The sequence below is a fragment of the Camelus dromedarius genome, chromosome 8 (genome assembly GCF_036321535.1).
Source record: "Camelus dromedarius isolate mCamDro1 chromosome 8, mCamDro1.pat, whole genome shotgun sequence".
Lineage (NCBI taxonomy): Eukaryota > Metazoa > Chordata > Mammalia > Artiodactyla > Camelidae > Camelus > Camelus dromedarius.
Genome location: NC_087443.1, coordinates 82,776,821 through 82,801,493, shown reverse-complemented (window position 1 = coordinate 82,801,493; position 24,673 = coordinate 82,776,821). Strand labels below are relative to the sequence as shown.

The 24,673-nt window shown below is 56.3% G+C and overlaps 2 protein-coding genes across 3 annotated transcripts in view; one reads left to right on the top strand and one right to left on the bottom strand.

Moving 5' to 3' along the window:
• The window catches only part of LRRC27 (leucine rich repeat containing 27), a 31,417-nt gene extending 12,169 nt beyond the window's left edge, over window positions 1–19,248 (bottom strand). The window contains exons 1-8 of the mRNA XM_064488574.1: window positions 19,139–19,248; window positions 18,220–18,416; window positions 17,683–17,952; window positions 15,181–15,311; window positions 11,824–11,882; window positions 5,533–5,685; window positions 2,999–3,371; window positions 1,853–1,999 (exon numbers count right to left, since the gene is read on the bottom strand). Of these exons, the coding sequence (XP_064344644.1) occupies window positions 1,853–1,999; window positions 2,999–3,371; window positions 5,533–5,685; window positions 11,824–11,882; window positions 15,181–15,311; window positions 17,683–17,889 (1,070 nt within the window). The 5' untranslated portion in view covers window positions 17,890–17,952; window positions 18,220–18,416; window positions 19,139–19,248. The remainder of the gene's footprint in view (window positions 1–1,852; window positions 2,000–2,998; window positions 3,372–5,532; window positions 5,686–11,823; window positions 11,883–15,180; window positions 15,312–17,682; window positions 17,953–18,219; window positions 18,417–19,138) is intronic.
• Window positions 19,249–19,358: 110 nt separating this feature from the next.
• Window positions 19,359–24,673, top strand: part of STK32C (serine/threonine kinase 32C) — an 88,170-nt gene continuing 82,855 nt past the window's right edge. Inside the window, exons 1-2 of one of the 2 annotated variants that reach the window (XM_064488569.1) lie at window positions 19,359–22,777; window positions 23,072–23,102. In XM_064488569.1, the coding sequence (XP_064344639.1) occupies window positions 22,733–22,777; window positions 23,072–23,102 (76 nt within the window). In that variant the 5' untranslated portion in view covers window positions 19,359–22,732. The remainder of the gene's footprint in view (window positions 22,778–23,071; window positions 23,103–24,673) is intronic. The other variant, XM_064488568.1, reaches the window with a different exon arrangement.

The following is a 24,673-nucleotide window of genomic DNA, read 5'->3' as shown; positions in this document are numbered from 1 at the left end:
ACAGGCCCTGGCCTCTCCAGCTGCCTGCGTCCAGGCCGCCCGTCCTCAGGGTCACAGTCGCTAATCCTCCTGGGCTCCTTCCTTCTGATGCCTCCCAGCCGAGGGCCTCCGTCCTGTGCTCGGTGCTGAGGCAGGTCCAGGCTGAGGCACGGGTTTTGGCATTTCCGGCAGAGGCCCAGGACAGCCAGGCACCCCCTCTGCACCCCGTGAGGCTGCTTCCTGAGCCCTGGGTGCTCCCGCTTGGAGCTGTGACTTCGTGACTTTGTAGGCAGTGCTCCCGGACATTGGGTCCTGCGTCTCTGCTGCCTCCCAGTGAGCAGCATGGGTGGGGTCCTTCAGGGGCACAGGATGGTCTCGGGAGCCACTGGCGCACAGGTAACTGGGGAGCATGGAGGGTCCACGGAGTTGTGTAGAGGGGAGGCCACAGGACAGGGCCCCCCACACTGCCACCAAGGAGGCCACAAACGTTACCTCAGGTCCCCATCAGAGACACCAGGAAGAGGGCCCTTGCCAGCCCTCGGTGTTTCAGAGCTGTCCTCCGCAAAGGCCTCAGACCGTGAGAGGATGCACACTGCCTGCTCTGCCTCCCGCAGCCCTGCAGCCCCCCACCCCCGCTGCATGCCCACCCCGCCGGGCACCGTCGTGCGCCTCCCTGCAAGTCACCGGGTTGGGTCTGGCCTAGGCTTGGGAAGGTGGCTATGGGGGCGAGTGAGGCTCATGCGCTCATCCGGGCAGCGGGGGATGGAGATGGGGGGGAGGCGGGCAGGCGCCACAGCAGTGTTTCAGAAAATGGCCTCAGCAAACAGGCAGAAGTGAGGAGGGAGTGGGACCTGGGGGCGCAGGGAGAGGCGGGGCTGTCGCACCTCGGGTCCGGGCCACGACCACACAGCACGTGCACCTGCCCTGCCCTGCAGACTCATCCACCAGGGCCCGCAGGGGAGTGGCAGGTCACCTCCTCGCCCTGCAGCCAGGACCTGAGTTGAGGGACACTCTGGGGAGACTGTGGGGGTTGACCTGCCGCCAATGACCAGAGTGACCTGGGGCAGCCAGGCCACACCTTCAGATCTCAGCCTCACTGTCAGCCGGCCACACCCCTGCTGCTCGTGGGGCAGGGACCCTTCCTCTAAGGGAAGGGAACCGGACTAGAAAAGCACGTCCAGTGTCAGAACAGCCCCGGTGGACGTCAGAACATGTGCTCCATGAACAGCCTGGAGCTGCAGGGTCCAGAAGGAGAACACTCAGGTGGGAAGGTTTCAGGAGGTTTATTCACAAGGGGCGAAGCCCAGAGGCCGAGCAGGACCCTGCTGGGATAGCGGGCAGTGGCCACCCCAGGCTTCTGGGACGAGGGAAGGAGTGGCTGCTGGCACCCAGGAGACAGGAGTGTCGGGACGGCCAACGGCCACCGTCAGAGACTCAGCCGGCCCCAGGGGGCACTCACAGGTGGGGCGGGGGAGTGAAGACCCGGCCCTCCCTCTCCCCCTTCTCTGACTGCCTGCAGGACCCCACGCTGGCCAAACCCCACCAGGAGATGAGGGGCCCCCAGGCGCTGTGGGCGCCGTCCAGGCCGGCTTGCCTCCTGGGGCCCAGAGCTCGGTGGAGGCACGTGGTCGGCGGAGCTGGAGGGCGGGGCACATGGTGAGGACAGCAAAGGCCCAGCAGACCCCAGGGGGCGGGGCCGGGGCGAACTCCACTGATGAGTGTTATTTTTAAGTAACTTTCGATAGAAAAGACCTGTAAGCAAGTGGCTGACGGAGAGGAGGGTGCGTCAGGAAGACCCGGGGCAGCTGCAGGCGGACGTGAGGCCACAGGAGGCGCAGAGACTGCCGTGAGCAGACCCCCGGCCCCAACTCACCTCCTGCGCTGCTCCGTCTGCACCTGCTTCTCCCACAGCTCCCGGAGGGCCGCGTCCCGGCTCTGCTCCAGCCGACAGACGTGCACCAGGGCCTGGCGCGAGGCAGCGAGGTCGGGCAGGATGCTCTTGAAGGAGGGCCTCTTCCCCCTGCAGTGACACCAGGCCTTCAGCCGGACCTCTGAACAGGCCGGTGACGGCAGGTGGCAGAGAGCAGACACCGAGTGGGGCGGGGCTTTGGGCCAGCTGCCCGGGGACCGCCCGCCAGTCAGGATGGTAGCCGCCCATGGAAATTCACAGTGCCCCCGTCCAGGGCCACCGAGCAGGGCTGGGTCAGATCTGAGGGCCTCCGTCCCACCCCCAGGCCAGGCCACAGGCAGACCTACGCCTGGGATGGGTGAAACCCGCGAGCTGGGGGGAGGCTCGCCCTGACTTGGATGAGTTACCACCTCCATTCACAACAGAGGCGGCAGGACCCTGCACCGGGACGTCACAGGCCAGGGCAGCCAGAGACCTGCTCCGTGTGCCTCCAGGACCCCCAGGGCCACGGCCAGTTAATAACACCTGAATAGCATTTTACTTTGAAAATGTTTCAAATCTAGGGAGCAGGTGAAACAATAGCGCAAAAAACACCTGAACATCTCTCGTGCAGGTCACAGCTCCTACCTCTGGCTGTCGATGCTGCCAACCCCGGCCTTCCGACGGGCCCCTCCCCACATCCCCTCCGCAGGTTCTACCGCAGACACGTGGGACGGGTGTTCATGCCATCCGCAGGGCCACAGGCCAGAGTGACCGTTAAGATTCTGCCAGACCCCAACAGCCAAGTTCTGTGCCCCTGGACATGACATCGCCCTCCACCAACGTGTGTTCTTTCTTGACATACATCCACGCACGTGTGCACCACACACACACACACACACACACACACACACACAGGATTTGAGGTTTTCTCTCGTGCAATCTCTTCCTCTGAGCCTGTTTCCTGGCCCCCGTGTTCAGCTAACGTGGACCCTACACCAGGGCCGGCACCTGCTGCGTGACAGACACTGCAGTGTGGACGCATGTCTACCTGATGCTTCACAAGATCATCACAATAACAGCATAACTTTGCCTGGATGGAGAAGACACACCTTTGTGCTCAGACTTTACCTGAACACGGGTCTCGGGGCAGGGCGTGGCTTCTCCTCGGCGCTCAGCGCGGCCTTGAGGTTTGGGGGCAGCTCCACGGGCAGCAGCTGGTTCTCCCGAACCCCCGCCTGCTCGTTCTCCACGATCTCCTGCCGCAGCTTCCAGAAGCGCTGGATTTCCTCCTTGCTCGGCCAGTCTTCCAACGAGTCGGTGGACCGTCCCAGCTCACTCAGGCCCAGCTTTTCAACAGGGGGGAGCAAGTCTGCCTCTGCTGTGCGCCCGCTTCCCACCAGTGCCCGGGAAGCGGCGGGTCCTCTGTTAGGCACACGCTCTTGGGACACACCCGCCAGGGAAGGCGACAGTTCACCTCTGGTCGTTTCTGTCACTGGGGATGCTGACAGGGAAAAAAACGCCTGCTCCATAAACTGCACTTCAACGCAGCCCCCACCGCTCCCACCTCTGCGCATGGCCTCGCCTCCCATCTCTCAGCCGTCCCTCTGCCGGCTCTCTTTCCTCCGTCCACCTCCGAGTGTCCAAGTGTCCGAGTGCCCCGGGCTCCAGCCGAGCACCCACATCGCTCTCCGGGTGACCCCTGCTGCCCCGCCTTCAGGCACGTGCACCGCTGACAGTGCCTCGTCTGTACCGCAAGCCCAGCCCTCCAGGGCCACTGGGCTCCAGGCAGGCAGGCAGCCAGCACGGGTGCACGCACAGCCAGCATCCACCACCTGGATCAGCCACCTGGTTCTGTACCGGACCTGTCCGCCTCCATTCAAGCATCCACTCAACTGCTGAGGTCAGAGCCCCGAGTCCCCCTAGGCTGTCTTCATCCCCGTGCCTACACCCTGTCTGCCGGCAAGGCTGTCGGCTCCACCTCCAAAGGGCACGCGCTCTGTCTGCCTGTCCTCTCCCTCCACCTCCTCCTTGCCAGCCCGGCTGCCGCCCCTGCCTCTGGCGATGCCTTCAAACAAGCAGCCGGCGTGACCTAAACGTGAACCGGTCCGCCCTGCCCTGCATGGCCCCCTCCCCAAGCCCCCATCCCTCCTGGGGACGCCCGAGTCCTGGCCACGGCCCAGGGCCAGGGTCCTCTGCCAACAGCAACCTGACCTCATGGCCAGGCCTCCCGGGCGGCTCTGCCCCAGGCCCACGGCCTCCTCCTCAAACATGGCAGCTCGTTCCCGGCGGACAGTCTCTCAACCTGCTGGCTCCTCTGCCAGGAATGTCCTTTCCTTTAGGACTAGACTCAAATATCCCATCCATGGATCTACCCTGAGGGAGTGACCGAAAGTGCCTCCCCTGTGCCCACCTCCTGCACCCCAGACAGGTCACATGGCGACACTTCCTTTCTGGCTTTGGGCTCAAACTGGAAAAAGAGAAACTTTGTCCCTGGACACCCTTTCTGAGTAATGACATTAAACTCTGATCTACAATTAAGAGATAAACATAAGCCTAGGAGATTTCCTTAGTAACCAAGGAAACTCATGATTCACAACAGTGCATCGAGTGCACGGAGCAGACTGCTGGCACCCGGCCCGTGCCCTTGGCCTCCGCTGTCCCCAGTGCGCGGGTGCCCGTGTCTCTGTCCCTGAGCACCTTCTCTGGCACAAGGAGGCAGGTCCGCAGGGCTGGAGAACCACGTGCTCACCACCAGGAGAAGCCCCACCAACAAAGCATTGCTGGTGCTGGAGCAGGTGTTGGTCCGAACCCTCACCCAAGTGGGGCAACCCCGGGCCTATTCCAGCACCAGCCCTTCTCAGATGTCACTGTGCACAGAATCCACGGGGACCTCATGAAACGCATGGGCTGACCCAGCAGATCTGGGCCACGCCGAGAGGCTGGATGTGACCAGGTGAGGCCCAGCGGGGCCGCGCCTGCGTCTCGGGGCCCCCGCAGGAGGAAGTGCCGGTGTCGGGGGCGAACCGGCCCAGACGCTCCCCTGTGCTGCCCCTCTCCTCCCCCATCGCTTGTGCCTCCATGGCACTTCCCCCCACATCAACCACTGGCCCTTGAGTCAGGAGCCGTTTCTCGGGGGCACAGGCTGAGACCCTTTACAACACAGTCGGCTCTTCCCATGACGCCCTCCTGAGCCACCCGCTCGGGTTCAGGACCAGCCGAAGTGAACGCATCATCGCTTCCTGATCACGCTGGCTGCTGCTGCTCGTCTTACTGAGACAGCCACTGGTCACACCCTTGCGCGGCGTCGCACACAGGACCCGCCTGGCTGGCTGGGTCGGGTGTACGCGTTGCCGCCACTGCAGGAGCACGTCTTAGGAGTGCCGGGTCCGATGTTCGAAGTCGACGTTCAGAATGCCTACCTTTCCGGTGCACGTTCAACTGCGGCTCTCCTTTACCTCTAGTTGCTGTAAGTATAGCCACAGTGCCTTTCAAGGTCAATTATGTTATGAGTATTTGAAAGTGTCTGGCTAGTTGGCCACCATGTTGAAAACCTGGAAACGCTCGGTCGTTAATGGAGAGAAGACAGGCTCCTCGGAGCCCTGGTTCTAGAAAGCTCTAACTTCAACTTTACCGCAGTTTGCTGTAACAGCTGTCCCACCAACCTCGAGGAGCCGAACCCTGAGGGGATGCGTGCTCGGCCGCGCAGATCCGCAGGAAGGTCAGAATGGCCCCCAGCCCCTTCTGCACAATCAGGGGCGGGGGGAACTCCAGAGGGCAGTGTCTCAGGTTCAGTGCTCTCAGGGTGGCCACGCTTCCTGCCAGAGAAGACATGCCAGCACTTACACGCAGCGGAAACAAGGAGCGAGGAGAGTACACATCCTTATGCTAAGAAAAAAGCCTGTTGAGAATCTGGGGTGAAATGTTAATGACAAAGGTCTGAAATTTGCTTAAAAAAAACCAACTCTGTAGATTGAATAGATTCTGTAGATGAAGACCAGGGCAGTTACAAAGTTAAATCAATAAAAGAAAAGCAATAAATAAACAGAACAAGCAACAACAGCCCTCAGGCGAAAAAACACAAAGCTACCATAATACACTTTCTAAAGGCCTCTTTCCAACAACAACAGGAATCCCTACAGGCCAGAGCGAAGGGGGTTGGACCACACTCAGGGACAAGCAGCCCAGAGGCTGAATTTAGCCAATGAAGAGCTCAAAGCAGTCGTTACAAGTATGTTCAAAGAAATTAAAAAAAACCAACCTGCTTAAACAGTTAAAGGGAAGCACAGTTACGATAACTCGACGACCACAGAATGCCAGTAGACACACAAACTAAAAGCAAGCAAACAAAACCAACCAAAAGCAGTTCTGACGTGAAACTCACAAAGACTGAGATGGACACTCACTCGTGGGACTCAGCACAGATGTGAGCTGCAGGAAGAAGCATCACCTGATCTGAAGACCAGAGAGAAGAAGAGATTAAAGCAGGCGCAGCGGCTCCGAGACCTGAGGGACAAGCGCGAGCAGGTGAAGGAACCCACAGGTAGCCAGGTGGAAGGGGCGGAAGGAGCAGACAGGACGCCTGCGGAAACCATGGCCAAAACACCCAGGTTCGATGATAAGCACTAATGTATACATTTAAGAAGCTTAAAGGGGTTCACACTTAGAAAAATCACAGTCGAATTACTGAAAGACAAAGAAAAGAAAGGATTTTGAAAACAAGTCGTCAAATAAAAGGACCGACAGCAAGATCAACAGCTGACTTTCTGTCCAAAACAATGGCGGCCGGAAGACAGTGCAACAGCGGCTCAAAGTGCTGGGAACCCTGCTCATCAAGCCTCTGGACCCAGCAAAACCGACCTTAAAGTTACAGGTGAAATGAAGACATTCCAGAGACAACTCAGAGAATGCGAACCAACCCTAACGATGAAAAATGAACTGGTGATTATCTCCCAGTCCCCCACCCCCAACACACTCACAGTCTCAAGCCCAGCTGAGGGCCACTGAACCGAGCAGGTGCGCTCAGCAGTAAGCCTGGACACAGCAGAAGACAGGAGCTGTGCGCGTAAAGGCAGGCAGCAGAGAGGAGCACAAACGGGAGCACAGCAGAGAGGATCGGGGGACAAGGGAGGATCCGAGGCGTCGGAGGCAGGATCCAAGTCTTAGCACACAGGGAGCTGCAGTCTCAGAATGTGAGGAAAAGACAGCGAGGAAGACCCAATTCACAGGAAAAAAGCCAGTCTGCAGGAGTTTCCCAAGTCTGGTGAAAGACATGAATAAACAGAGTCAAGGAGCTCAGTGAAATCCAGCGAAGTGGACACGAGGAAAACCACACCCAGGCACCTCGCAGACAAACTGCTGAAAATTAAACAAAAGGAAACATCTTAAAGCAGCTGGAGGAAGAAGACGCGTTACTGGTAAACGAGACACAGTGAGACTGCAGCTGACTTCTCAACAGACAACGGAATTCAAGAGACAATAAAGACATTTTTAAAGTAGTGAATGATGCCCCAAAATCTAGATTCCTGCACACTCAGCCAAAACGCCCTTCAAAAACGAAGGGAAGACCTGCCGTGACTCACTGCCAGCAGACTCGACAACAGCACAAAGGACAGGCCTTCAGGCCGAGCAGTCGTCCCAGATGGAAGCACGAAACTTCAAGAAGAAATGAGGAACCCGGAATGGTGAACACGCGAGGAAACAGACACTTTATAAAGCGTCTCCTGGATTCACAAACTCACGTAAAAGCAAAATCCACGAGAACAGCAGCACAGAAGGCAGGGAGGCGGCGGCGGGGCAAAGAGCCTGCACAGGTCTCTGTCTGAGAAGCGGTAAGAGCAGCCTTCAGCTCAGGCGGGTGGGAGAGAGCCAAGGGTGCACACGCCGCCCCAGAGAAGCACGGAAGCACCAGCACAGACGGTGCGCGGGGCTGCGCCCCCACAGTGCTGGGCGCTCCGGCGCGCCAGCCAGACCGGCTCCCTGCAGACAACGAGGGGCCAGAGCGAACATGAGCACCTGCGGGCAGGAGGGCTACGACAGCAGGTGGAGCCAGCGGGGCCACAGCGCCGGGCGGGGATGGCAGAGACGAGGCCGGGTCTGGGGGGCTTCCTGTGAGCGAAGGCCCCTACTGCCGCCTGCAGGGCGGCCACAACACAGAGAGAAACCTGCACAGTCGTGACGACTTGCAGAGCCCAGGACGGCCTTCAGAGCGAAAGCAGGAAGGGGTGCAGGCCAGAGGAAGAGGATGACAGGGGGAGCCCTGCCTTATGCACGCAGTTGTGCAGGGTCTGAGGTGCAGGAGCAGGGACAGACCGCCAAGCAGCGCGGCCTCAGCTGTGAGAGCCCAGCGGGACGCCACCTGCCACTCACCGCAGGGAGGCAGAGCCTGGGGTCAGTCCCCTCAGTCTAGCTACTCGTTTTTAAAAACTCCGCACTCTAGAGAGGAACAGAACAGAAGCCAGCATCTCTGCGCGCATCCATCACAACATCCAGGACACGGCCCCAAATCACTGGGCGCATGGAGAAACAGGAAAACACGACCCATGTTTGAGAGAAGAGCAAACAGCGCAGAACACCCTGCGGTAACCCAAGTCAGCAGGCCAGAGCGGCACAGCCATTACGGGCTTAATCAAACCCCCCGAAGTCCTGACACCCAGAACCTCAAGACACCTCTGTATCTGCGGTGAGCCCTTACAGACCAAGTTAGAATGAGCCTGCGGGGCGGGCCCTGATCCAGCCCAACCGGTGTCCCTCAGGGAAGAGGAAGACACACCGGGGACACATGTGCACAGAGGACAGACATGCGAGGACACAGCGAGAAGGAGCCGCCTGCAAGCCAAGGAGCGAGGCCTCCAGAGAAGCCGAACCCCCGGGCACCTCGATCCTGGGCCCGCAGCCTCCACGACCGTGAGGAAGTCGGTTCTGTTGTCTGAGCTGCCCGTCTGTGGCAGCTCTGGCCCAGGCAGCTCTTAGAGTCACGCCCAAGGAAACCTGTTTGTACCGAATGGGAAACTGAGAGCTCTCAGCAGAAACACGGGAGCTACTGTTTCCAGTGTGAAAGTCCCAGGCCTGAAAGCACTGCGCCTGAAGGCGCGTTACCCAAACGCTCGCCCGGGGCAGCTAGAGGTGACGAGGCAGACTCGTGACAGCAATGGCACGCTTCTATCTTCTCTGAAGAACGTAAAAAGGACCTTTCAAAGTGTGCAGAGCCTCAGGGACCTGCAGGACAGTAACCAAAGGTCTAGCGTGCAGGTGAAAAGGGAGAGAAGCAGCAGAGAAATACTTGAAGAAATAATGACCAACATATCTCCCAAATTTGGCAAAAGATATGAGTTCAAAAACTGAATAAACGCAACAAACTCCCAGCAAGATAGAGACAAAGAAGACGGCGCCTGGGTACCTCAGTCACACTGCTGTAAAGCAAAGACACAGGGAAGCCTTAAGACTACGCTGACCTTCAAACAACACGGGCTTGAGCCGCGTGAGTCCTCACACACGTGGATTTTTTCCAGTAAACATGCACTGTGGTACGACACGGTCGGTGGCTGGTTGAATCCATGGGTTCAGAACTGTGGACTCGGAGGGCTGACTGCAAAGCTGTGCTCAGACTTCCAACTGCACACTCGGGTGGGTCGGGGCCCCAACCCCCCACGTCGTTCAAGGGTCAACTGTCATTGCGATAATCAACACCTGTCACACAGAGAAGGACATTGGAGGCCCAGTAGCAGGAGGACGTCTTTAAAGTCCTGGACAGAAAAATTCAACTCATACTTCTACATGAGAAACATCCTTTAAAACTTAAGACAAAATGAAGACATTTTCAGAAAATTTAAACGACTTCTTTGCCAGCAGAGTGATTTAAGAAATCCCAAGGCAAGTTCTTCAGGCTGAAGGAAGATGATGCCGGACGGAACCCGGGGTCTCCAGGCAAGAACGAGGAGCACCAGGAGCGCCGAGTGCTGAGTAAAAGGAAACGGCTTCTTGCCCTCTTAGTTTTTAAAAGACATACGTGACTGCTGGAGACAAAGACAGCCGTGCTGCCCCGTGGGTTCACAAGACAGGCAGCGGCAGCGCGCAGGACGGCCGCCGCACGGGGAGGGAGGGACGTGGCCCGCTGGTCACAGGTGGGTACGCCTCCTGTGAGGCGGCGCAGCCTAACGCTACGGGTGAGCGCTGTAACCCTGAGAGCCGCCATTAAACCATTAACAGAACATAGAAGCTAAAAGCCAATAAAAAACTAAAAGAGAAATCTAAAGAACGTGCAACCAACACGAAGGTAGTTAGAAGCAGCGGAGAAACACAGAAAAGCAAGACAAAGAGCGGAACGGTGGCCCTGAACCCATCCCTACCAATAATTACAGTAAAGCTGAAGGACTACACACTTCAATTAAAAGGCAGAGACTGTCAGGAAACAGAAGCGCGAGCCCTGACCGTACCCCGCCCACTAGCAAAGCTCTGCAGGAGACAAGTCGGTCACAGAGGGCGACAGTGAGAGACTGAACCGTGCACGGCACTCAGACATGCCTGGGGCCAGCGCGCGCGGGGAGGGGCCACGCCACCGGCCGTCAGAGAACGCATGCGGAAGCTACACGCAGTACCACCGCACGCGCCAGAACAGCAAAAACAACAGGAAAACGTAAAGCCGTAACGTTTTATTCAACCAGTAACACAGTATCAAAATATATCAAGCGAAGTCGATGGATGTAAAAGGAACGGCGGACAGAGCACAACCACAGTGGAGGACTTGCGCACCCTCTCCGGGTAAACGACCAAATAAGCAGACAAAACTCAAGCGAGATCATGTGAACACCGTTTTAGCCAGCTGGCCTAGCCGAACGTGCAGACCTTTACAGCAGTTAACTTGAGAACGCACATTCTTCTCAAGTGCAGGCCCGTTTACCAGACAGAACACATCCTGGGCCAGGAGGCAAGTCCCAGCAAGTGTCAAATGCCCGGAACCACACAGCCTGCGTGGTGCCGAGTTAGAACTCAGTAGCAGAGAGACTAGAACATCGCTCGCCGTCAGTAAATTAAGCAAAACTTCTACAGAGCTCACAGGTCAGTGGACATGAGAAAACACCTGAGCTGAATGATGGAAACATCGGAACTTCGGGATGAAGCCCAGGCAGCACCGAGGGAAGCCAGAGTTGGAACTGACAGATTAGAAAAGAAAGATTGAAAACCAGCGATCTAGGGGGAGGGTCTAGCTCAGGGGTAGAGCACGTGCTTAGCACACACGAGGTTCTGGGTTCAACCCCTAGGATCCCCACTGAAAAAAAAAGAAAATTTAAAATCAATAATCTAAGTTAGAAAGAAGAACAGCAAATCAAGCCTCGAGAACACAGAGACAACAGACAGCTGAAGTCGGTGAGACAAAACTGATGCAGGACAGAGCGAATCGTCTTCCTCCTCCTCCCTGAAAGGAACAGAAGTGAAGACACCACAGGCACCCATGTCCACATGGATGAACCTCAGAAACTCGGTGCTGAGCCCCAAACGCCAGGTCACCAGGAGTAATGGAGCAACACAACTCAGACAAAGGTCAAAACAAAGGACCTTTAAACGTTTTATTTGGGGCAGTAAGTGGTAAAGCTCTCAAAGCAGAGAAGGACGAACAGAAGTCACCTGGCTGAGGCAGGGAGGCAGGGAGGCAGGGAGGGGAACCCCCGGGCCCACGGAGGTACAGGTGATGCTGACCTTCCCTGAGCACCAGGCACAGGGGCTCCGCCTGTCCTGTTCCCCGTACACACCACGCCTCGCACGCAGGATGTGCGTTGTGACAGTAACGGCCCTGGAGAGCTGCGTCATCTCAGGGCCTGGGGAGGACAGGCGTGCAGGGAGTTCAGGCGTCAGCTGGCCTCCCCCGCTGCAACACACCCGAAGACCCATTACAGGTTCGGGTAACTTCAGAAGGCCACGTTTAATACCACCTTTTATTTTATTGTTTTAACACTTACCCAGCTCCACAGGTAACATTTTGATAGGATTTCTTTCTAAAAGCAAAGTTTCCAGATGCCTTTAAAACAAAACAAAAGACAAGTAATTGAAAAAGCAGAAAATCAAACGGCCATCCCTAAAACACGCTGCCAGGCTCCTCCATCCGCCGTCTCTCTGGGGGCAGCCCCACCGTGCGCACAGCCGTCCACCCAGCCTCCGCGGCCCGCGGCAGGGCCTCGTCTCAGCTCCGGGCCGGGCTGGGCCTCGGCACTGCTGACACGCGGGACCGGCACTTCATTGCTGGGGGGGCACGCCCTGTGGGGCGTCTGGCAGCTTCCTGGCCTCACCGCACCAGAGGCTCCCTCCCCAAGTGGTGAGCACCACAGGGTCTCCAGATGCTGCTGCTCGTCCGCGGGGCGCCGTCTCCCTGTCCGGGAACAGGGACGTGAGGACGTCTGGGGGACCTGCTGCTGCGCAGAGTGTCCGCCCTGCCGAGAGGTGAGGTGTGCGCCGGGCGCCCCCCGACGTCACAGAGGAAACGCGGTCCAAGGTGTGCCTCTCCAAGTACGTGACGGAGGATCTCTTCTTTCACTTGTATCTACTATATCCACCACAAACTCCAGCAAACAGCGTGCCAGGGCTGCACCCGCGAGGTGGAAGGCACCCAGTAACAACCCTCCACTGAGGACGGAAGGTAAACCTTTCGCATGAACGCCCCTCTTGCACCTCTTACTCTGCTGCTTCCGTTTTTCCCATTTCTCGAGACGCCATCATGTTGATGATGTTTCTCTTTCTCCCTCCCTTTCAGGGATCATCAGCTAAAACCAGGTGTGAAAAGACACCTGGCTTCCTGGTGTTCAGCCTGGGGTGCGACGGCCGCTCCCACGAGGCGCCCAGGCAGAGGCAGGACCCCGGCCCCTGGCCCCTCCCCATCCCTGCTCCGCCCCAGGCTTTGCTGACAGACTGGAGAATCCTCAAACGCCGCACCCCTTAATCTCCAGGGACAGCCTCCCCACAATACCCCACACCCGCCCCGCCAGACACGGTGGCCTCCTCTCTCACCCCTGCTCTGGAGAGAGAAGCCCCCACCTGCCTTTTCCTTTCTCCTGGGCCCTCTGGGCCCCGAAACCACCGGGAACAAAAGGGGCTGGAATGTATCTCGGGCCCACACCCTCAGCTTTCCTTCCCCAAAAAGCACGGCTCAGGAAGAGCTGCACACAGCCAGCCTCCTACAAGTGCCCCCACGCGGGACGTTCTGGCTGGGGGAGAGGCCGTCCAGGCTCATTATGCCTTGGAAGGGGAAGGAATGAAAATTCAACAGCACAGCCCACCAGCATCCCCGAGATTTGAAAGGAGAAAATACAATTTCACAGACACAGGATCGAGCGCTCCAGTAAGCATTCAAACTACGCTTAATTTACGGATCGGCGGCCTGAGGAAAACCAGGTCCCCTGAGGGCAAGAATTTCCTTCCCTTTACTTTCTTGGATTCTTATTACTTGAAGTTTTCAAAAAGTAAACTTTGTGAATTAAGCTGTCCTTGATAAACACAAAGGCAAATTATTTACACAGTGTTACGTCCACTGTCCCTGGTTTAGCCCCCTTTTAACTGTGCTAACGGAGACAGCGGAGGGGTCGGCGTCTGCTCCTCTAAGGGCCTTCTCCAGGGTCTGCAGGCAGCCAAGTGCCCCCAGCCTCCCCGCACGCCTTTCTCCAAGCCAAGGACGTTCCAGCCCACCCGTCTGTCTGCTGGCGGGGGAGGGGGCATGTTGGCCAACCATTGACCTGAAAGTGTACAGGACATTTTCCCACCTTATATAGTTAATAGATTAAAATATTACTATGTACACTTGAAGTGATAAACCCATAAATGCCGGTCCCTTAAATACTATCAGTAAGCCGTCGATCATTCCATTTCACTGACTCCCCACTGAACACACACCCCTACACACTGAATTCGAGTTGACTCCCTAAGGAGGCAGAGATACTGGCGGTCTTTCCTTAATCCTCCCTCCCCGCTAGCAAGCTTGCACATCCAAGACACTGAGAAGGGGGAGCATTGTTTTCATTAGGCTTTTTGGAAAGTTGAAGGTTTTTAATAAGCCCAGAATTACTTAAAATTTCTAATGAGTACGTTTCAGCTCTTCAGCAAACAAATCTGGTTTTAATGATATAACGGCTTATAAACCACATGTGAAATTACATCTTAGACAACATTAAGCAGCTGGCTTTGATGGGCAAAATCAAAGAATTCCAAAATCTGAGACCATGTATTTATTTTAGGAGGAAGAACAGTGCCCACGAGAACATACACTACTTTATGTTTACCCCTAAGTAGCAACCACTGTCCGGGCCGGAGTGCCAGAGCTAAAACAGCACGGACCAAACGCACTGAACTGCTCCCAAGGCAGCAGACGACGACCCTGTGCAGAGCAGAGCCTCCCCAGCCACCTGCCCTGCACACGGGAGCGCTGGGCACTCGGCGGAGGCAGGCCCAGAGAGGCACAGCCACCGTCACACAGCTGCTGGCGGGTGGGGCTCAGCAGACGCGCCCCACCTGGCTGGGACCACCCCTCCCACCACAGGAGGCCTGCTCTGTGGACCCCGAGGCGCCCAGGGGCCCCAGGAAGACAGCTCCTGGCTCTGCTCCCGCCCTGCCAGGGTGCCCACTCGCCTACAGAAATCAGCCGCTTCCTTGTAGGGCCGGAAAATGCACAAATGGTTCACAGAGATTTTTCTCTTACTGTTACATACGATGAAATACTCACTTCTTAAAAAATACTTTTAAAAACAGTGAGCTTCAGTCCAGCCAAGTGAAGGGCCTTCCACAGCCCCGACTCTGCTGCTCCACGGGGGTCACCTTGGACAACCTCCTCCCTCCCAAGCCTACACCCACCCTGAACCCCACCAGCTCTCCTGCTCGGAGGCCGAGGTGGCCTCCAAACTGGCCTCCCCGCGGCCACTCTGACCCCTCCGTTCAGAGTCACCTCAAAGCCGGGTCAAATTCCACCCCCTCCGTCCAAACCCTCTGCGACTTCCTGCCTCTTTCAGGATAAAATCCAAAATGGCAGCCATGCTGACAAGAGCAGCCTGCGAGCTCTGGCGACCCCTCCCTCATCGCACCTCCAACCCCCCCACCCCCGCTCCATCCCCCGTCTCCTCCTCGCTGCCCCTGCCTCGCCAAGCACAGGCCCACCGGAGGGCCTCTCCTGTGCCCTGCCTCTGCCCAGAACACGGTGTCATTGAAGGAGGCTCTGAAATTCGTACCAGGTTTCCTAAAGGTTAAGAAACAGGCATACAAGGACGGGGCACTGAAGGGCCGCCTCCCGAGGGAGTGAGGATGGCTTCTTCCCCTAGAAAAACAAGCGCACAACTCACCGGTGACGGCCAATCCCAGGCGGAAGCGCTGTGACTCGATTGTGGCGGAGGTCTAGCCAAGTGAGGTTTGGCAGCAGCTGGAAGAAATCCCTAGGAATCGTGCTGAGGGCATTTCCTTGAAGATGCAATTGCTTCCGGGGGAAAAAAAGAGAATGTTTTTGTCAACCAACAAATTAAAAACATGATGTATCCTCAAGGCATTTCCAAAAAAACTACTAGTGACTGCAATCATACTATGAAGTTAAAAGAAAACCCACAACATTTACCCTTGAATCGTTTAAACAGGAAACAGGAGAGTCAGGGAGACGAGGCCAGGCCCCACGGTGTGGTGTCTGGAGGGACCCCAGGCTGGACACGCTGTTTCTCTCTGGCTGGCGGTTCAGACGCCCCCGCTGAGCACGTCAACCTTTTCTACTGAACATCCTTTAGCAGCAAACTTAGTCCCAGAGTCTGTTTGAATCCTGTTTCCCTTCCTGGCCCCACACTCGTGTCCGCGGCCCTGCTGCCCATCTGGGAAACGCACCACCTGTGATAAATGGCCAGGAGCCATCACTTCGGGGAGCCGACGCATCAGGCCCAGGTCCCCGTCATAAGAAGGCAGAACAGGAAGGAAGGGCAGAGGACAGGATGCTGTCTGAGGATGCACAGCTGGGATTTCACATCAGTGCGGCAGGGCTGCGGGGACACAAAACTGTCCTCTGATGCTGCTGTGGTAGTTTGCATGTATCTGCATCACCATGTATACTGTAAATGTGTACATATCTGTATGTCTGTCTTTACCCAGGCAGCAGAGCGCAGACGTGAAGAGCCCTGGCCTGGGAGCCAAGCTGCCTGGGTTCAAATCCAGTGTCTGAAAACTATGGGCTGTGTGACCTCGAGGAAGTTCCTGAACCTCTCTGTTCTCCGGCATCCTCGCTGGTAAAATGGGTCATGGGACCCACGTGGCAGGGTGTGCCAGGCAAGCAGCGCTGCTCTGGCAAAGACCACGGAGCAGGCAGAGCCCCGCCGGGCTGCCACTCTGCTGTCACAGCTTCTTGGCTCCCAGCTCTGCCGCCCACACCACCTTCCAAGTCCCTCCAAGTTTGAAGCAGAAACTTGAGGAACACTGGCTAGAAGCCACCCTCCCTAAGTCCACTGACAACACAGTCTTGAATCAGCTAGGACCAGGGCACCGTCGCTCCCTGCTCGTGGCCGGTGCAGCCACCCGGAAGTGACGTGGCAGTTCCGGATGCGGCGCAGCCTCGAGGCTGTTCTCTCTCTCTCCAGGCTCAGCAGTGAAGCCACAGGTCCCCCAAAATCCCAGAAAAGGGATCTCAGAACAGTGAGATGGCACTGGTCCTCACGGAGGAGCTGGTCTGACTGCATCTGGCAGCCCAGCCTTCCTCCTCGGCCCTGTGAGGCCACGTCAAGGTGGGGGCCTGCGCTCCGCGATTCTAAGGGAGACTGCTGCTCTGGCTGCAGATGCACCCGGAAGCCCTGGAAGTCCGCAGCTGAGTGGTCGCCTCCCTCGGTGACTTGTCGCCACGGTAACAAGATTTATGCTGACATCTCTGTTTTCTGAGAGGCATAAACAGTTATGAAGTTTCTTCATTAAGCCTGAAGAAGGCTCTGGAGCTTCCCCGTTCTTCCCTTACGGCTGAGGTACTGTGAGCCTCCCAGCCCTGCTGGGTTCCTCATTTGGAGCTGAGCATCTGCCTCATGACAAGTGGCGCGTTACAGGGTGACCGGTAACCACCTGTGCAGGGGAGCGCTCAGGAAAGGACAGCGAGACAGGGCGGGAACACAGGACCGGGCTTAGTAAACCAGGTACCCACTTAAAATCTAAGTACATGGCTTTTGCAAAACCACTCAAAGCTGTCACTCGACAGGGCAGCAGTGCAACGTGTGGGGTGTGTCCCGTGCTGTGGCCACTGCTTTATACGCATTAGTTCCTACAATAACCATGGAAATACCCTCATCCCTATCTTCCAGATGAAGACAAACGAGGTTTGAGGGAACTGCGTGACTCTCGCACAGGGAGGGAGCCCGACTGTCTCCGTCAAAGCCGCGTCCCGACGGAACTTCGTTCTAGAAATCACAGGCGAGACGGTACCCACTAGGTCTCAAGCAGGCGAGGGCCCGACCCGGCGAGGGCACACGGGAGAACTGAGCAGGTGACATATGCAAAGACGTGGTGAGAAGTGGCCTTTAACTATCTTAATGCTGCATTTTTTTTAGGGGTCTTGTGTTTTGAATAAGAGACCAAGGGTGTTTCCAGCAAGTTTCCACCGTGGGCTTTCTGGTCTTCAGAAGTTTCCGAGACAGGACACTAGAATCTGACCCCACAAGGCATTTTCTGTGCCTGAATTTCTCATTTTGTTGTGAGCAGTGCACAAAACCCCAAGATGACCCTCTGCCCCATTCTAGAATTTCTCTACCTAAAAAAAAACCCCACAAGTGAAACAAGCCTTCGCTCACGTCCACATGGCAGTGTGCACAGGCCTGGAGGAATGCCCCACTTACTTTGAGGTTGGGGACGTTAAAGATCTCTCCTAAGTGGTGAAGACCTCTTTCACTCAAGTCTAAAATCGGTGAGGAAGAAAAGATGACCCCCTGGACGCGGCTGTGACCGTCTCTGGCAGGGGACATGGGCTCACACCTGGTGTGACCAGCGCTGCTTTCCGGGTCAGCAGCCCCACAGGGAGGCTCGCAGGGGCTGCCTCCTTCCATCTGTCAGCCAGGAGGAAGCAGTCCTCAGGGGACCACTGCTCATCCTCCTGGGTCTGGAGTCACCTGCAGACAGAGGGGAGGGGAGATGCAGCGACAGCTAGGGACACTGCACAGTCACACAGGCGGCAATGATCTTGCTTGCTTACAAAACCATTGCTTTTAATAAACAGTATCACAAATTCGACTTTTGTAAAACAAACTGGACCGCAAGGAGTTTCATGTTAAGGTTCTGCTCTTCCCTTTGTTCCATGGAGCTTCATGATTTAATTTTAAATTCCTGGCAAATGCAAAATTGGAATAGCTATGTTAGGGGCGAAAGCAGATAAGAACCTTTCAAAGTCCACGAGCCAACATGTCCTCTCCACGAAGTGCAGTGGGGGCACCTACGTTTGCACTGTCTCATCTGTGCTGTGGTTCCGTGCCATTCCCGGCAGCGCTACGCTCCGGGCCCGGTCCTGCAGTTCAGTTTACAGTTTTGGCTCAGTGATCGGCTCTGGGTCCGGCTCCAATTAGGCACTGGAGAAAATCTGTCAAATTAGAACCTTGAATTTTAGTTGTTTGGCAATACTGTTGCTCAACACAAAGCTGGAGAACCGAAGCTGGTTCTCCTCGTTTGGTGAGGCACACTTCCACGTTTCATTCCAAACAATTCATCCAGCAATGACGGTTAAGGGCTCAGAGGCCTCCACCCGTCCACACAGTCCGCTCACTGACACAGCCAACAACTGGTACACAGGCTGCATGCATTTCCTTCCATTTTAGGGACGGGGACTAGGAGGTGTGGGTCAGTCAAGGAACTGCCCAGATGTCAAGCAATTAACGAGAGGGGGCGAGCCCACGGGTCCCACCCCAGGCAGCCTGCACCCCCCTGGAGGCCCCGAGCCTTTCCCAGGTGGGTCCTTTTCTGTGAATCAGGTGGGAGGGAGGCTTCAGCCTCCCGCAAACCTCTGAACAGGGAGAATGTCTTAGAACCGCGAGCCAAACGGCAGGACCTAAAGACGGGCAAGGCGAGTGGCGCAGGCTGCTCAGGCCCCGGGCGCCCGGCCTCGCTTCCCCACCGCAGGGGCCGGCCTGGGGCAAACCCGCGGCGCCCCTGCCCCCAGGTCCGGCTCCCCCCGCGTCTCAGGCTGCGTTCCGGGGACCCCCCATCCCCCCGCGACTCCCCAGCCTCACCTGCGGCGCCCCCGTCCCCCACCCCCCGGCGCCCCCAGCCTCTCCGCTCCCGACGCGCGCCCCGGCCCCGCCTCACCTGCGCGCCTGCCCACCAGCCCGGCGGCAAGCCCCGCGCGAGCCGAGAGCCGCGGCGCAACAATGGAGGCCGGCAGGCCCACGCGGTCGCCATGGAAACGCCCAGCCTACGGGGGCCCGCAGGCGCCAAGCCGCGCGGGAGGCGCGCAGCCGCGGGGCGCGCGGGGCATGTGGCGCGCCTGCGCACGCGGCCCTTGTCCACTTGTCCGGCTGCGGAGCCCCGCCCGATCCCCAGCGCTGGCCCGCTGCCCGCGACCTCCTCCGCCAGGCAGTCGGGGACACACACAGCGGTTGGAGCGTCCGGGACAAAGGGGTCATGTGTGCTGAAGCCCGGAGAGTCAGGATGCGCGAGGAGGGCGCGGCGGGGGCCGGTGGGCCCTTCGGGGGACCGCGGCTTTCACACGAGAAAGCTCGAATTTCAGGTTATCCGCCGGCGTCAAGAACTTGAAAGCTCTTCCCGTTTTTTTATCTTCCCGTATGCAGCAGCAGCCCTACTTCCTCTTGGGGTCAGGGACGGCTGTCCCAGTTGCCGTCCTCACACGGACACCCATCGCCCAGAGGGAGAAGGACGCATCCTTCCCAGAAGCACCCCCCGCCCCCGCCCCCACTCCCAATAATTGCCTCTGTCATCTGGCCAGAATTGCTTCGGTTATGTTACCTAGACCAGTCAGTGGCCCGAAGGGAAAGGAGACCACCACCAGGGCTCGAACCAATCAGTATTTCTCTCTGGGTCTGGGTCCCCTCCTCGAGTCTGTATCAGTCAGGCGCGGAGCCACTGGCGGATGACATGGTTAAGGGGTTTGGCCTGCGGTTGCGGGGCTGGTTGGGCAGTCTCTGAAGGCTGCTACCCTGTGCCTGACGCCACAGCTGGAAGTGTGCGGAGCAGGTAGTCTGGAAGGGAAGGTGCAGCAGTGAGGACAGATGAACCTGCAGCAAACTGGACACCGGGAGCCTAAGCTGGACCCCACGGGGATGCATGGAGCACGTGGCTGTCCTGCAGAAGCTGGCACTGTTGGTCACAGAACTACACACACACCTAGCCCAGGAGTTGAAGAAGCTCTGTGCTGGGCAGAGTGGGCCCCACAACATCACCAAGTTCTTGTCTCCATGCTGGGCAGGCTTCCCTGTCCTGGGTGGAGCATCTGCACTGACCCAGCCTCTCTGCTCCAGGCTCCAGCACCTGTCCCCCACCCAGTGTTGGCTGCCCAGCCGAGTCGGGGCGAAGTCCATCGGGGGGACACAGCTGACTGGTCCCTGCAGAGACTGACCCACAGCTGTGACCTTGGAGGGCAAATATCCCAGCTGCCCAGTATGGATACCCCACCCAACACTTACAAGCTGCTGCTGGACGCTCTCCCGGGCAGGTGGCCTCCCCCAGCCAGACGGCACTTTCCCAGGGCCTGAAAAGCACACGAGGTGCTGCAAGTCTTGTCTCAGCATCACAGCCCCACGACGGAGTCAGAGAGCGAGGCGATGACAGCCCGCTTGGAGCCACAGGAACCAGGACGATACAGGAAATTGACTTGGACCTTTCTTCCAAAGACTTCAGGAGAGTTTGTGTAGAACTGCCTCAGAAACAAGGGTTCTCCCCCAACCCTTTCTCCCCGCGTGGCCCTCACCCTTGACAAGCCCCCAGGGCAGATCTGAGGTTCACTTTCAATTTAAAAGTGTACCGGGTATCATGAGAGGACAGTCACTGTGGAGGGTGGCTTGGTGGCTCCTGTGTGTCAGAACTGGGGGGTGGGGGTGGAGACGCAGCCAGCCCCAGGCCTGGAGGGGAGCTCAGGCTGGTGGCAGCCACCTCCCTGCCTGCTCCAGAGTGACGTTCTCCCAAGAAAAGGTAAAAGTGTCTAATGTAAAGAGCTCTGAATCCAGTGTGCGCCCGAGGGAAAAGGTGTGGACCAATGAGTTTCAATCTGCGTCCGTTTGGGGCGGGCGACAATGGTGGGTGACAGGATGGGGCGGTGCCACGCCACCAGCCCGCAGACGTCACACGTGGACACGGCCGGCCCCTCCCGGTTCACCATACGCGGGCTCTGCGCTCTGGGAGCCGGGCGGGCATCCCGATGCGCTCGCGTGAGCCTGCACTGGAGACGTCGGCCCCGAGTCTCCCAGCCTGTAATTCGTGTCACTGTGAGGCGGGTAGGACAGGACGTGGGCGATAGCCTGCACGCAGAAGGCACCCGCTGCACTTGTGCTCCCTTCTTGTTGTTCATGGAGGCTGAATAGTTCAGGTTAAGCGTGACTCCACTAGACAAGCCTCGTTCAGGGTAAAGGAATGTCTCTAAAGAGGAGATTTTTAATAAGCAGGCCTAGGAAGTGCCCAGTAGACTGAGACCCAGCTGCCTAATAGCAAGACACTTTGGAACCTTGTTTTTCTGCCCTTTGGAGGTGCTTTCCTGGTGCACACCCTGATTGCTATGGATGAGGAAACTCAAGCTCAGAGAGGCTAAGGACTTGCTGGGGCCACATAGCGAGAGAGTGGGGCTGGGGGCCCGATCATCAGTCGCTGGAGGACTGAGGTTCCAGTGCCGGCTATTTTTCAAATGTGAAGAAAAAGAAAAGGATTCAAAACCTCACCAGTCACAGAGGATAAGAATGAAAAATTCAACTGCAAAAGAAATAAGAGTTCTACCCCAGGGCGAGCAGACTGCAGCTCCTGGCCCTGCCTTAGTCCTTGACCAGCGGCTGGGCCCTCAGACGCCCTGCTCAGCTCACAGCGGCCAGCGCGTCCTTTCAGGGGCCTGTCTTGGGCAGCGCCGTCCGCCCCAATGTGGGTGGGGCACGAGCTCTGAGAGCCGGTGGCCAGGGAGAGCCTGCAGACTGAGGCGTCATGCACACGGCTGAGTGGCCACCACCCACCTGCTCCCTGGGGGCCGGGGACCCGCAACAGGTGAGGCCTCCTCCCCAGGCCCGCTCCTCCAGGCAGCCAGCGCGCCCAGCCCATCCCACCCCAGCGCCTCGCCTTGGTCCGCAGGCCCCCAGCCCCCAGGAGCTCTGGGTCCACGTCCTCTGTGATGCAGCAGACAGACAGGAGCAGAGGCCTGAGTGCTCTTGGAGCTTTGTGTTCACGTGGGAAGCACATGAGTGGCCTGTGGTCCCAGAAGAATGAGAGCCCACGGTACCCACCACACTGAATCCACATCCCTGAGATGAGCCAACCACGGCCGCCCTGCAGACCTCGAGTCAACGGCCGATGCTGGACACTGTGGCTGCCAAGTTTGGGGTGGTCACTATGCAGAGTTCTTGTGGGAAGAGCTGGCTGTGAGGCTGCTTTGTCTCCTACAGACTCTCTGGGACAATGGCCAAGGTGACCCAAGGCCGCTCCCTCCGGGGTCCCCAGCGAGCAGGCATCTCCTCCCTCCAGCGGAGCCTCTTCACCCCGTCTTGTCTGCAGTCTCCTCTTCTGAGGTACAGCAGGTGAATGCAGAGCATGTGGATTATACGCTGAAGAGCGTGGGGCTACGACAAACTGAAACGAAAGACCACAGCCCGTTGGTAAAGTCACAAGGCAAGGCTTTTAGTGAATTGACTGAGTTGTGCAGCCATCACCGTGCTCCAGCTGTAGCACATCCCCCTCGCCCCCCAGATCCCCATGGATCTGAGTGTTGACCTTCCTCATTCTCACCTCCAGCCCCAGGTAAGCATTGATTTGCTTTCTGTCCCTGTGGCATCTTCAGGGTATTTCACATCAATGGAATCAGGCTTTTTTCATCCTATGATAATTCTGAGGTCCATCTGTGCGGTAGCAGTTATCAGTATTTCACTCTTTATTGCTGAGTAGTATTCCACGGCATGGAGGTCCTGTTGGTTTATTCATTCACCCCTGATGGACAGTTGGACTATTTACACTTGGGGGATATTAAGAAGAGCATTGTTACGACTTTTCGTGCACGAGTATTTGAGTTGCCACATCTTTTCTTTTTTTGGACAGATTCCTAGGAGTGGAATTGCTGGCTCATCTGGTAAGTTTATGCTTGAATTTTTAAAGAATTACCTGTTTTCCTAAGTGGCTGTACCATTTTACATTCCGATCAGCAAAACACAAGGATCCCAGTTCTGCCAATTCCTGGAAAACCCATGGGAGGAGCTCTCCGGCCCTCGTTTGCCGAGCAGCAGGGCATCCATTTCCTTCTTTGAAGGTGTTTCTCTCACCCCACACCAGGAAGAGTCGACCACTCTGACCATGGAGATGGTCAAGCTGAGTCGTGTAACAGACTTTACCAAACAACCGTTACCTTCCATTAGTTCTCTCCATGTATTTATCTTCCCACAATTCACCTCACTAGAAACCCACACTGTTTTTCCTTTGTCTTGTCACTTCCCCATAATTTATTTCCCTTTTTTAAAATGGTATATAAACTCTCGGATATGATCACTTTTTGAGTTTTCACTTCTTTTCTGTGACCCCCGCCACCTGCTGTGTATACAAAATAAGCATTTTCTCCTATCTTTCTGTCTTTTGTCAGTTTAATTTACATACCCCAGGAACTGAGTACAAGAGGATAGAGGAAAAGCTTTTTTTCGTTTGCTACAGTATTGTCTGTCTTTTTTATTGTGGCCTTTCAAGTAAGTATATAGTAGTAACTCACTGTGGTTTAAATTTTCATCTGCCTAATGATTCATGGTGGGAAACACAGTTTTATGTGTGTGTGTGCCATTGGTATGAAGTAGTCAGATGTCTATTCAAGGCTTTTGTCTACCTTTTAATTGGGTGGCTTGTTTTCTTATAATTGAGTTGTAAAAGTCCTTTATATATTCTGTGCACAGGCCTCCAGAAATATGATTTGCAGTATTTCCTCCCAGTCTGTGCCTTGTTTTTTTCGTTTTCTTAATGCTGTCTTTTGAAGCACAGAAGTTTTTGAGGTTAGTGGAGACCAGTTTAGGGTTTTTCCAGGCTCGTGTGTTCGGTGTCACAGCCAATAATAGCTCTTTGCCTAAAATAAAGCCGTGCAGGTAGTCCCCTCGGTTTTCTCCCAGCGCTTAGTGTCGGCTTCTACACTTAGGCCTCCGACCCATTATGAGTTAACGTTTATGTACAGTCCAGGCTTACTGTTCTCATATGGATGTCTCAGCGCCTGCTGTTTGCTTTGGGGGAATGTTCTTAATTATAAATTCCATTTTGTTTACATACATGGGCCCCTCACGTTTCCTGTTCTGTCAGTTTTGATAAATTGTATTCTTCAAAGAACTTCTCCATTTCATCTGAGTTGTGAATTTATGGCACAAAATTTTCACAATACTCCTTTTCATTACTCTTCTAGTGTCTCTAGGCTCTGTGGTGATACCCCTTTTTCATTTCTGAAATGGCAATTTTCTTGCTCCTTTTTCTTATTCTGTAATGCCAGAAGTCTGTCGATTTTATTGATTTTTTCCAAGGGAACAATAATTTGCTTTGTTGATTTTTTCCCCAGCGTTAATTGCTTTCATGGATTTCTGCTCTGATGTCTTTTCCTTCCTTCTTTCTTGAATTTAAATTACTCTCCGTTTTTTCAGCTCCTTAAGATAGAGTTTAGATCACTGATCTTAAACTTCT